The 13,948-nt window shown below is 44.3% G+C and overlaps 1 protein-coding gene across 1 annotated transcript in view; it reads right to left on the reverse strand.

The window, feature by feature from the left end:
* Positions 1-2,875: 2,875 nt before the first annotated feature.
* Positions 2,876-13,948, reverse strand: part of TM7SF3 (transmembrane 7 superfamily member 3) — a 29,351-nt gene continuing 18,278 nt past the window's right edge. Inside the window, exons 5-12 of the mRNA XM_065416234.1 lie at positions 12,538-12,709; positions 11,091-11,268; positions 9,979-10,065; positions 9,385-9,465; positions 8,483-8,635; positions 6,740-6,837; positions 4,995-5,157; positions 2,876-4,126 (exon numbers count right to left, since the gene is read on the reverse strand). Coding sequence (XP_065272306.1) covers positions 3,864-4,126; positions 4,995-5,157; positions 6,740-6,837; positions 8,483-8,635; positions 9,385-9,465; positions 9,979-10,065; positions 11,091-11,268; positions 12,538-12,709 — 1,195 coding nt within the window. The 3' untranslated portion in view covers positions 2,876-3,863. The remainder of the gene's footprint in view (positions 4,127-4,994; positions 5,158-6,739; positions 6,838-8,482; positions 8,636-9,384; positions 9,466-9,978; positions 10,066-11,090; positions 11,269-12,537; positions 12,710-13,948) is intronic.

Below are 13,948 nucleotides of genomic sequence, written 5' to 3' on the forward strand. Positions count from 1 at the left end.
TATTTGAAAATGTAGAAGACATCCAAAAATATTTAAATGGTATTTTATTAACAGTACAATTACTTTTTTTAATTGCTTGACCATGTCCTTTACTGGATTTAAGTTCTAAAACTTATTTCAAGCAGTTTTAGAACTTGGAGGTTTTATTGAACTAAGTATGGAGTTGGTCAGTACAGTAGCCTCTCTTTAGTTTCAAATTCAATCTCATGCTGTCTCCATCTTGTCTTCACTATATTGTAGATTTTGCATTGATAATACCTAAATGCATTAGGGGTGGTAGTAGGAAATTGGAGGGCCTGAGAGCTGCAAAGGGTGGGGAAGGCTGGGATAGATAGATAGCTACATGTTTTTTTGAAAATGATGCATGAAATAGTTCTGAAACCTGTCACTTAACCATTTAAAAAAAATAGGCTAATTCATGTCTGAGCTTTTGTTTCAGGTTGACTGTATACACTAGTTGAGTTTACATTCTGCTCATGCTTTCAGCATTAGCCCAGCAGCTATAAGAACTAAAGATTCTTGAATAAAAACAGATTCTGGAACAATTTCGCAGCCACAGGGCCCTGAATACAACCATCCCCACAACAATCAGTACTGTTCCCACTGGCTGACATTTATAACTATCTTAGAGTGCTTTACAAACCAATGTGCATTATAGTGATCATCTCACATTAAATTGACAAACAGCACACTCCATGGAGAGTATGACCCTTGCTCTCTGGCCCACATGGTGGAAAATTGACAGGGCCCATTTTCTCTCACCCAAAACTAGTAGTCCTAATGATTAAAGGAGGTAGGATACTTTAAGGGATAGCTGTGGCATGGCCAGTAAGAGTCAGACAAGAAACCTTGGTTTGAGGGAGGAAGTAGCTCTAAAGTCCTGGTTGCTAAAAAGTTGTCATAGCAATGTAAGAGTTTGGTGCTGGTAATTGACTACACTAATGTTGTTACAGCTGCAGTGCTTCATTAAGTGTCTAGGGTCAGAGGGCATGTGGGCTTTGTTGTAGAAGGGGAGCTTGGTGTCATGTTAATCTTTCACAAGTCATGACATGAATTCATAAGTAGGCATAGGGATCAATGCTGGAAAACATGGAGCAGTGCTGAGGATAGAGTTACAAAAACCACTGCAAAAGGACATTTCTCAGAGCACTCAAGTGGATTAGAAAAAGCTTTGTTCAAAATTCAAGAGGATGGTCACAGTTAAGGCTGTGACTGGGACACAGGAGATCTGATTTTCATTCCCATCCCTGCCAATATTTTCCTGTGTGACCTTGGGCAAGTTGCTTAATCAATTTCCTCAATGTGTAAAATATGGCTATAGTTTTCTTTCTCCAAATCTTTGATTATGGTGTAAGGTCTTTGGGACAGGGACTCTGAGCACAATGTGGCCCACATCTCAGATGGGAACTCAAGATTTTACTGTACAAAAGATAAAATGAAGCCTCCATACTCACCTTTTGAACGTCTCCACAAGAGACTTACAGAACAGACAAAAGGTGTTTCCACAGATTGGTTTTGATCATGTTTGTACAAAAGGTGGTAAAACTCTCTACAAGAGCAGACTTCAATTCCATGTACTCTTTTAAAAAAATCTTTATTATAAAAGATAGGAACAAATGCAACTCATTTTCTCTTTCACAATGTTAATCATGGCAATTATAAAAACAAGGTAAACATATATAAGGGTAGTTTCATATCCAAGTTAAGTGTTTGCTACTGTGGCCATCGGATGTGGCAAAGTTACTCAGTATCATCAGTGCTATGAAAGGTAGTCAGTGAGCATCAGTCCAGTAGATGATGAGAAACAGGTTTTCCTTGAGACACTTGAAAGACACACCAGTTGAAGATATGGTCCTGAACATGCTAAGTCAACATAGTTCTATTGATTTCATTTGAGCTATGCTATAATCTGGCCCTTGTGTTTTAGCTCCCACAATGAATGACTGATTTAAGATTAAGTTAAATCAGCCTTTGAAGAAACTGTGAAACTATGCCACATCTTTACTAATTTTCACCCCATAATGAACATTTTAAAAATTAGCTTAAGTAGTATTAAAATGGTCTGAAGTATCAAGATTTCAAGGGAAGGCTTCTTCTTGTTGTTAAGGTTGTGGTCCACTCATGCCATCAGATGTTTTGCAGCTTTCAAAAGCTATAGTTAAAAAACTCGATTCTTTTACCACTTTGTAATTCAAGGTGGTATCCCATATTGAAAGAATTTCAGTTTAGCCATCAAGTTGCACTGGTAAGTTTAGTATTTTACTATTTGTTAGTGGTTGTTCTAATACAAAGTTGAAGAGCATTACAACAAAGCAAGAGAGGTCAATGCTGTTTGCTGCCTAGGAGTTAGAGGTATACAAGTGGGGGTGATGAGGGAAGAGGAAGGAGGTACAACTGCCTGCATAAGCTAGATCAGGACTTGGGAGGTATGGACTTTATCGCCACATACACACGCAAGGGAAAGGACTGCATTTGGAGGCCGGGGAGGAGGAGCTGGAGGAAAGCTTGGATTTGTGGTTTTACTGAGTGATCCAAACTAAGCCACTCTTGTTCCCTTCTCCAGCAGTGATTAAAAAGAAAAGGACACTAGCTCTCAGGAATATGAAGGATGGTCTGGTAACTCCTTTCACACACAGTGTGCTAACTGGAGTGTCAGAGAAGTGTATGTATTACCAACCAGCAAGGCTTCAGGTCGATGCTTTACCTGCAGTATACTCTTCCTATCCTCAACCCAAAAGGGGAGGGGAGGGAAAAGCACGGATTAAGAGGCAGGGTTAGTGTTTTGAGCAAGCTCAAAAAAAATCTGAATTTAAATACAGAAGTGCTGAATTTGGGGTTATTCTTCTATGAAGAGCTAACAATCAATTCTCAGGAACCAAAAGCTATTTACAAAGTACAGTAGCCGAAACAAGGAGGCCATTAGCCCTTAGGTGTTCCTAGCTCAAAGAAGCAATTAGGGAAGCTAAAGCAAGGGAGGGGACTCTCTTGTGTTTGATCATCTCTTACAATTTACAACTCCAGCTTTGCCTCACTGCTTCTTGTAGTTCTCAGGGCAACTCTTCAAGCAGAGACCAGACAAGCAGCTTGGTACCGAAAGGACATCATCCCACCCCACAGATAGTTTAAAAGGGAGGGTGAAAAGGAGCCTTCTTATTCTCTCTCTGAGGCAGAGTCCAGTTGCTGAACACACAGGAATACAAATATTAATCCAGTGCAATTAAAACACAAGTACAGTTTGTGATGGTTCAGTAATAGACCTATTAAAAACCATTACTGTGTTCAGAGATGTAGGTTTCGTACCAATATTGAAGGTTTAATAGTTGTGAAGACACTGCAGTTAGGATACTTCAATATCTAGTCTGTCTTTAGTATTTCTTCCCTTGTATGTTCGGCATAGGATGCTCATGTCTGGTGAGAATCAAGGTGGTCTCTTGAAAATCCATTACAAGATACAAGGGAAGAGTTTTGACATTGCACATATTTAAATCACAAGTTACCTTCTCAGGCTTTTGTTTTTAGACTTCACATACCTAAACATTTCCAACAAACACAAGACTCACAAAGAGAAACACCTTAGTCATTGCACTCAAATATACTCCACCCTTAGTGCAAGGTCTCTGCAGGAACCAGAAGTTTTTACAGCAGGACAAATGGGCCACTGAGAAAGAGCACAGGACAGCATTCAGCTTATCAGCTAGATAAAGGTTTGTCTTCAACGTCCAGCATACACTGTAGCTTTGTTAAGCGGGATTAGGTCATAAGAACACCAAGTCAGCATTGCTGGACAGATGCTGGTCATCACCACCTCAGTTTAGATGCTTAGAGCCCTTTTGAGTAGCTATCAATGTGCACCATTTGGTTAATTACAGAAGCAATGGAGTTCTTTCCCCAGCTGGCTGCTCTTTTCGGAAGAACTCCTTGATCTGCGATAGTTTGTTATGGATCCTCTCTCTCAGAGGAGGGATGTGGTGGCTAGGATCCAGGATGTTAGTAATCCTGCGCTCCCTTTCTCGCTTCCAGATACGATAAGGGTGTGGTGGAAAGGGTATCTCACGTCTCTCTCGGCGAAGCTGCACCATTATTCCACCGACTGCCAGCATCCCCCATACTGCCAAGATGATTAAATCTATAGGGGAATAGGAAGCCATTCATTCAAACAGTATCAGAAGGAAGGGATTTTCCCACTCCAGCGACGTTGCTTTTGTGGGGGGAAAAGGTCAGGTTCAGATTTAGATGCTGATTTGCATACTGACATGGCTTGGAGCAAACTGTCAGAGGGGAATGGAAAATACAGGGCTGGGTACCTACTACACACACAGTATGTTTGTAGAGGGAGAGGGGGCTCTTGTAGTTGAAGTACAGGACTGAGTTAAACTTACAACTCCAGCTTTGCCTCACTATTTTTTATAGGACTCTGGGCAACTCACTTAAACTCCGTTTCTACATCTATAAATGGGGGATCATTTGTCTCAAGCATGTTGTGGTGATTAAGATTTTTTTTTTTTTAAAAGTGAAGATTAGCATGTGGGGAGAAAGTTTCCAAAACCAGTTCTTAATCATTAAATGGACACCTTCGCCTTGGCACGATCCAGGCATTTGTTACAGGATTCACACTGGGTAAAAGTTAGCCTCTCTTAAAATCGGATTGGAATTTGGGATTTTACAGAAGCCCAGAGCCTTTAGTTGCATCTGGAAGCCATGTACTTCAGCCTATCCTTGCCAAGTAGCCTGGAGCTGCTCTAAAGAAAGTTGCAAAACCCACCTCCTCACCCATTAATTTACATTCAAGAAAAGCCTCAAAAAATCCCTCAGTAGAAAGGGAGAGAGAGAACACAGTCATCTTAATGCATGGGAGGTGCTCACATACCACAAGGCAGAAGCCATGGAAGTTCCAGATAGCTATGGCTCTGGAACAAGTAGCTCTTCTCAGTAAGAGCTTCAGAGTCATTTTACTTACTTAGTGGTTTGTGAAGAGACAAAACCTAATTACTCACCATTTGTTTGGAAGGGCACATTGGTGTAAGCTTGGCTGAAATCGTCATTCAGAACCCTCCTGAGTAGGTCCAATGTGATGTAAGCGAGGCTTGTGTACAGGTAACAAGCAATAGCTAAGATGACTGAATAAGAGCCTATTATGCCACAGGCCAATATGTTCAGCTACAAAGACAGAAAGGTCAGATCTTTCAGTAGCCAGCTAAAGAACATCCTCTTTTTACCTTTTCCATACTGACAGCACAGGGAGAATTCTTTTTTTAACCTTGTCTTCCCTCCTATGTTCCCCATTTTTATTTGTTTCAAAACACTTGTTGCAGCTTGTTTCAGTGTACGTCTACACTGCGGCAGGGCAATTGCAGCACGTGTAGACATACCCGAGTTTGTTATTAAATTTGCTAGATCAGAGCTGTAAAGCAACGGCAGCTTGAGCTGTACAAGCCCGACCAGGACCCCAGATATGTACTCTAGTGCAGTGTTTTTCAAAGTTTGGGTGGGTCGTGGCATGTAAGGCAGTGGGTTGCCCAGGGACCCTAGCGGCTCTGGTCAGCACCTACCTGTTCCGACACCGCACTGCGCCCCGGAAGTGGCCAGCAGCGGGTCCGGCTTCTAAGCAGGGGGGCCACAGGGCTCCGCGCACTGCCCCGGCCCCGAGCACTGGCTCCGCACTCCCGGCCAATGGGAGCTGGGGGGGGGGGGGGGGGCCATGCCCTTGGGCAAGAGCTGCGCAGAGCTGCTTGCGTGCCTCTACCTAGGAGCCAGACCTTCTGCTGCCCATTTCTGGGGCACAGCGCGGTCTGTGGTGCCAGGACAGGCGGGAAGCCTGCCTCTGCACCCTGGCTGTGCCGCTGACCAGGAGCCACTAGAGGCAAGTCCACGCCCGAACCCCACGTCCTAACCCCTGCCCCAGCCCTGAGCCCACCCCCAAACCCAGAACCCCTTCCTGCACCCCAAGCCCCTCATCCTCAGCCCCATCCCAGAGCCTGCACCTCCAGCCCAGAGCCCTAACCCCCTCCCGCACCCCAACCGAAGTGGGTCATGACACGGTTTTAATGGGGTCCCCAGGACTGGCTTACACTTGCTGGGCCTGGGGCCAAATCCAAAGCCCGAGCCCAACTGCCCCGGGTGGCGGGGCTCAGGTTACAAGCCCCCTCTTGGGGCTGAAGTGCTTGGGCTTAGACTTTGGGCCCCCGCCCCCACCCGGTGGTGACTGGGCTTTGACTTTGGCCCCCTACCTGGGACAGCAGGGCTCAAGCTCAGGCTTTGGTCCTCCTTCCAGGGGTCGTGTAGTAATAAGGGATCATAGTGCAATGAAGTTTGAGAACCTTTGCTCTAGGGGCTAGCCCATGCTGCCATGGCTTCATTGCTATTGTCTGAGCTAGTCGAATCAAAGCTAATTCGGGTATGCCCACATGTGCTGCAGTGACACCTCCGATTGCAGTGTAGACAGACCCTTAAAGATTAGAGTCTCTTCAGGACTGGTTTTTGTGTCTGTACTGTACCCAGCACAACGGGGTCCCAATGCAAACAAAATATGCCACAAATTATGTATTTAACACACAAGAGAGGAGCAGGCTCTAAAGGTTTCGGCGAGTCAGGACTCTTTGAGAGCTGCACAAGGCTCTTTGATTACATCCCTGGGCAAACCTCTTCCTCTACCAAAAATTTTAGAGGAGTATGTTGTTTTCAGAGATACACATATGCTCAACCGTTGTAGAAAGTGAAGCCAGGTAGTGCAAATACTTACAATTCTTGGACAGCCAACAAAGACTATTGGCACCATCAATGCTATGCAGGAAAAGGTCACCCAAAACACAGCATCGTCACGAAAAACCTTGTAGTCTCCTGTGGAGAGACACCACATTGTGAATCAGCCACAAGTAAGACTTCATGTGTAAATGGAGTTGATTTTGCAAAGTAAAGGACCACAACACTTGATAATATTTTAAGACTAGAGTCTCATTCCAATATACAGGGAGTTCTGGGAATAGGTTCCCAGAGTACTGTGAGGTGAAATCGTGTAGTTACATATGGGCAGCAGGACAGATCAGCCACTGAATTTCTCTCTTTCCATTTCTGTCCATTGTGTTATACAAAATCGACATCTTCATCATTTGTGGTCCATCGCAACAGTCAGTGACCAGTCTGCTGGGTTTACTGTAACTACTGTACAATAAATGTACACAGTAGAACTGATCCAAAAGTGAAAAAGTTGATGAAAAAATTTGCAAAAAATCATGTTAATATCTGAAATGTCAACAAGAGATTTAGAAAAAATTCTTAAGATTCCAAGCGGTTCTCGAGCACAGTTTTACACACAAATGAGAGACTGTCTTACTGACTAGATGGGCTTACAATCCAAGGCCCCAATCTCACAAGCTCTGCATGGGCAGATCCCTGTACCAGTTTGGAATGCCACTAGACTTCAACAGAGGTCTGCACACAGATACTGATCCTGCAATAATCTCTAAGTCACGCACTAGTGAACTCTTTCATACAGTTCATTTAACCTAACTGAAAACCTACAGCTTGGAGCTGTCCCTTCTCCCAATCGGATCTTTGGCTTGAGGGTTTATGCTAGCTGGAGAGAGAGAGAAAAAAAGACAGCCGATCAATTTTGAGTTCAGTATTGCCATGGCACAGCAAGATGAATGCAGTCTCTGGAGATACAGAGAAGGAAGCAGCTTTGCTGACACCACTATCCCAGAAGTACTTGAGTTCAATAGCCTAGCTGTACAAACAGCCTTTTAAGTAGTGTCTTTTTTAAGATGCCCTAGGGGGAACAGCAGCCGCACCTGTTAGTGAAGTCAGAATAGACACTGAAGAGCACATTGGTACAGCTAGGAGTAAAACTCCTCCCTCCAGGACATGACTGTGCACAAGGCTTTTTGTTTGTATTTTAATCTCCCAACACTCAAACCAGAAAAGGAGCAGCTCTCACAACATCTTCAAGCACAGTCCCTTCCCCAAGTTACAGGCTTGTAGACTCTTGGTTGGTGCAACCTGAATCAGTTTGGGGGGGGGGGAAGGGGGAAGGGAGAAGCAAGAATGGATCTACGTGCACAGGGACAGAAATCTAATTTAAATACCAAGCACTCTGGGGGGAGCCCCAACATATTCAAATACAAAGTCATTTGCGGTCTGCCACCTTAGGGGATCTGGTTTTTTTAAAAGCTCCTATTATAAACAGCATTCTGTCCACGTGCAACGACACTCATCGCTTCAAAAGTGCTGCAGACACACTACATAATCCTCCCAACCATTCGGAAGTACATAATTAGTTAACACCCATTTTAATGCTCCAGTCACTTGCCACAGATCAGCCAGCACATGGCATCCTCTCCAGAAGCCCAGTCTCAAGCTGCACAGGAAGCAAGACATCAGAATCTACTTCAGAAGCCAGCCCCCACCCCAGTAGTTTGGTGTTACTGCAGCAGTACAGTCTCTGAATGACTATTCAGACAGTAACAGAAAATGCTACAAGGCATACCTAGTGGAGTGAAGAAGATCACTGATGAGAAGAAGAATCCCAGCACAAGTCCAACAATTGACATACAGAGAAGGACAAAGCCAAATCTCCACCAATAAGCAACCAAGAGAAGCCCTCCAACGAGTCCAGCTACTGCTGTCAGAATCAGACAAACTGTAAAAGAGAATGGGGGGACGGGGTGTGGTAAGAAAGTGTGTCCAAGATGTCCAATTCCTGTAAAAAACAGTTTTGGTAAGGTCCTAAAAGATCGCAGTTGTTGAGCTGGTATGCAATGCTACTTCAATTATATAAGTTTATTAAGTCTACCCTTATCTGATGAAACCCAAATGTTAATGAAGCCATTAAAATTGGCTATAGCCATGTGTACCTGTTGAAATGCCTTCTGACACCGATCAGAATACCAGAGAGTCAGTATGAGACAACAGAAGTATTTCTGGATTTTGTACGGTCATTGCAATAAGAGTGCCAAGCTCATGCCTTAACCACAAGACCATCCCTTCTTACTGCAATGACAGTGGAGGAAGAGGCACAATACAACTTCACTACTTTCTAAAATAATGGCCTTCCTCTAGTATCCAAATCCAACCAGTGTAACCTCTGCCATCCTACAGTTCACTCTAAATCAAAAGTAGTAGCTCATGAGCCAGCAGTTACTCTGGGCTTTTGGATACTATTGGGACAATCTGTATTATGGCTCAGGAAAGTGATCCAGCTTTTTAATTTTAAGGATGGCACAGTCACATGTTAATTCATCATAACAGAATCTTGTTGGCCTGGTTTGTGTCCGGACAACTTTTACTTCTATCAAAGAGCCATGATCCAGTCCCAACGGATTTCAATGGGACATTGCCATTGACCCCAATCTTGCGCACGCACTTACACACACGTTTGTCCTTACTTACCATCATAGCTAAGGGAGGTTATTCTAGCAAATAATACAAAGAAAATGAAGCCCATGACAATGAAGCCCATGTAGAACAAATCTAAAAAAATAAAGAGAAAAAAATAGTTTGATATGCTCTGACAATTTTCCATTCTAAGCCTACTTTTATGTACAGTTAAAAAGACATCTATTCTCCAGGAAATGAGATTTTCGTTATAAAAATGTAGTTTGCATAGAGTAAATAACCAAACAGCACAGGCCCACCCAAATGTCTGGCACTGGTAAATAAAGTTAGCTCACTTCTTCAAAACTCAGCTAGTCTATGATAAGACTGCCCTGTCCCCTCCAGCTAGTTTTAGCTTCCTGTTCTGTGACATCTATAGCCAGTTTCTCACCAACTGCAGATACAAGTTTTCAGTCCATTATAAAATTGTGGGATCAAGAACAGGGGGTCCCCTCCCATAACACTTACAGCAAACCTCATTAAACAGGAGATACATGTGGGATCAAGAGTGAGGATTATGCAGATTAAGCTTGTTCAATCTACAGCCAGGAAGCCCTATTACATGCAAAACAAAGACAGCCACACCTCAGCCCCCACAATATGCAGTACCTGTTTTCCAGAACCTGTGACCAAAGAAGCAAATAAAGAGACCAAGAACAGCAAAAGTGGTGAAGAATATTTTGGTGGAGAGTCTTCCTATAAGGAAACAAAAAATAAAGTTGGGCGTGCATATACACACACAGATGTGAATAAGGTAACGAGCCATGGCCACATATGCTTTCACTGTGGACACTATGGGTATCGACAGCTCCTACACATGAGTACTGCATGAGCTGAAGGAGCATCTCCTTTAACAGAACAGGGTTTGGAACTACTGGACAGTTCCAATTCCATCCCACAGAGGGTAGTAGTTCCTTCCCATTCTAATATCAATGCAGGAGTGGGGCTCCAAAGAGTAGAGCCCGAAATAGAGCCAGATTTTCCTGTCCCCATATATCAGGCAGGCGTAACATGCTATAAGCATTGGAATGACAGCTTGGCTTCCCTCCCTCACAATAATCCCCCATGCCTCCCACTCACTTTGTACAGGTGTAAGCAACTTCGTGAGCTGCAAGGAAGCGGCGAATCAGGCACTACACTTTCCTGCGGTCGACACTCACTTGTGCAGTTATGGTCAGAAAGGCAGTTATGTAAAAAATAATGTCACCTTCTTACTCAAGAGATTAATTCACTACATGCAGAGTCATATTTCAACAGCTTGGTGACAGATACACTTCATACTTTTTTTAATTCCCTTTTGCACTACCATGTTAACACAACTATTGGAGAGAGCTGGGTCCTATTCTAATCCATATGCCATATTCATTAGCCAATGAATTTCATTTGCTGCATCCTTCTTACTGGTGGTGCACGAGATTAAGAATACAGCTTGGGTAGGCAGTTGAAGTGTAGATGCTATACCTGCACTTATGTACTTGACAAGTTAGATCTGGGGTCACTGAAAGAAGCTAGGGAAACTCCCTATCATAGAATCACTTCTCATGCTAGTAACACACTAAAATGCCATAAAGTTGGCAGTTTCTTGCTCTGCGTTAGATATTCTCCAAAGCTGCTGACAAATGCAGAAGCCCAAGCCCAGGTTTGAGCACGTTAAATAGAGCAACTCACACTGAAAGCACAAGTCCATATAAAAAAAAAAAATACAGGTCTACTGGACTTACTGAGAGAGAAACAATTATCCACGAGGGCAGTGAGGCTACAGGCATAGGTATGAACAGGTACATATGCAGCAGAGGTATTCCAAAGTGGATCCCACACAATGACATTATAGATCACTCCTTGTCCAGGGAGTGAGGAGAAGTGGACATTGGTCTTTTCGTCAGTTGTTAAGGAAACCAGCTGAAAAAACAAAAATTTGTCACTGTTGATAAATACTCTTGTCATCTTACAAAGGGCTCTGCCCCTTTCCTCCTTTGCATCACGCCTGGGGCACATGCCATCCAACCAGGATGCCTTGGTAAGCCTATCTAAGAAAGTTCCGAGGTTAATCATGTTGGGTATTGACTCTGGAACAGTGTTTAAAGATCTAGAGGCAGAGTTAAGTAAATGTGGGATGTAATCCAAGAGTCATCTGTGTGCCAAAGCCTCATTGACTTCAGTGGGAATTCTGCCTATTAAGAGCCAGTTCACACAAGCCGTCGCTCAGTATTGCCAATCCAACCCAAAATTCATGGATCAGATGCTACATCTACCCCCCAGGCCAAAAATACCCCCCCGCCCCCGAGATTTTTAACACCAAATCATGAATTGCATTTTTTGGGCCTGCATTTGATCCCCCTTCTGCACTTTTAGTAGGAAGCGACCCGCTCCCAATTTGGGAGAGAGCGAAGGGTCAAAAATTCAGCGTTGAATAAATATGAAAGTGCAGCCATACTGTTCACAGGGAGCTCTACTTCCCCGTCTTGTCCCCTGCGATGTGGAGAGCTGCCATTCTACCCCGCTCTAATCCTCTCCCTAGCTAGACTGGAGAAGTAGTGTGCTAGTCACATTCTCTCTGTGCTCCCCAGTCTCCTGCAAGCCCCCCACATTCACTTGCTCCCACCCCACATTTCCTCCTCAGCCGAGGGATAGAGTGGCCATGTTGCTGGGGCCAGCCTGTGGCCTCAGCACCATTGCTAAAAAGGAGACATGGTGGCCATATTGGCTAAGGCTAAACTTCAGGATTGAAGGCAGAAATCAGATTTTTGATCATTCTTAAATTTGTATTGAGACTCACGATAAAAGTTAAAAAAATAAATAAATAAAGTCACAAGGCAAATATAATCAAACTCCACAGGAAGTTAGAACCCAATTTCCAGGTAGCTCCCTACACCAAAGCTCTCTAACAGAGCATCAGTTTAGAAGTTCTCCCATTATCAGAATGGGCCAGCTAGCTGATCATACCCCTGAAGGCAAGGCATATATACAGCAATTTCTGACAGTTAATAGCTCTACGAGATACCCATTTCACAGATGTCACACTCCACAAGTAGAGGTCAATAGTTGTGGTGTTATGACATGGAACAGAACCCAGAGGGAACATAGCATCCTGGTGTTACAACACTGCAACTGTTTCACTCCTTCCCCCACACATTCCTTTGTTGGCAATCCAAAAGGCCAAAAACTTACTCTAATGCCATTAGCTCGGACACTCTGCACGTCAGACATCTTTCGCAGGTGGTTCAGGAGTGCAGTTTCCGAGAGATCATTCTCTGGTAAGAAATACTGATAGATGTCATAGCGCAGTCGCCATCTAGAGTTCTGGCCTGTCCCTGAATCACACGAGGGAGGGTTGGCACCTCTGGAATTAGACAAACAAAAGTTTATACTAGCCACATGCCCAGACCAAGAGTCCTGATCTTATATTTGTATCGATAATTGGCAGAAGCAGAACTCCAGATCTGAACACTGATATTTCAACATCCAGATCCACATCTGGGCTTCGGGATTTGGCTCTTTCTAAAGAAGTTCAGGCTCAGAGTTTAGATTTCAATCTGTCTTCAAGCTATACATGCAGGTTGTAAAATCTTCTGGGAAAGAGAATGTTTTACTTTGCATTTCTAAAGCACATACAACAGACCTTGCCATTATAGCTAATGCTTAACATAAGCCATTGCAAGGAAATAGAACACAGATTTTCCAAGTTGTCATTTAAATTGTCACAACAGCCAGACAGACATTAGGAGAGAATTCACATTTTTTCCCCTCGAGTAGGTTAAAATGCAGAACAGATCAACCTTAGAATCCATCCAACAACATAGAGCTTTAGGGCTTGTCTACACTGGCACTTTACAGCGCTGCAACTTTCTCACTCAGGGGTGTGAAAAAACACACTCCTGAGTGCTGCAAGTTTCAGTGCTGTAAAGCGCCAGTGTAGACAGTGCACCAGCGCTGGGAGTCGCGTTCCCAGCGCTGGCAGCTACTTTTAACGTTGCCAGTGAAGACGTGCCCTTAGAAAAGCCCTTCCTTAGAAAGAGTTTCTGCTTTGACAAAGGCACAAATTCCATCTGGCCTTATATCCTTCCCCACCCTCTGCCAACAGCCATCTATCATGATGCATTACACTATGCAGAAGATTAGGACTGCAGGTGATAAGCAGTAAGATTAGATAAGACTTCCAGACAAGGATCCTGCTATCATGGTAATAGAACAGGGGTGGGCAAACTTTTTGGCCTGAGGGCCACATCGGGGAATAGAAATTGTATGGCGGGCCATGAATGCTCACAAAATTGGGGCTGGGGTGCAGGAGGAGGTGAGGGCTCTGGTTGGGGGTGCATGCTCTGGGGTGGGGATGAGGAGTTCGGGGTATAGGAGGGTGCTCTGGGCTGGGACCGAGGGGTTCGGAGGGTGGGAGGGGGATCAGGGCTGGGGTAGAGGTGTGGGAAGGGGTGCAGATTCCAGCTGGGAATGCGGGCTCTGGAGTGGGGCTGGGGATGAAAGGTTTGGGTTGCAGGAGGGTGGTCCGAGCTGGGATCGAGGGGTTCGGTGGGCGGAAGAGGGATCAAGGCTGGGGCAGGGGGTTGGGACACGGGGAGAGGCT

This window comes from Emys orbicularis, chromosome 1 (assembly GCF_028017835.1).
Source record: "Emys orbicularis isolate rEmyOrb1 chromosome 1, rEmyOrb1.hap1, whole genome shotgun sequence".
In the NCBI taxonomy this organism is placed as follows: Eukaryota; Metazoa; Chordata; order Testudines; family Emydidae; genus Emys; species Emys orbicularis.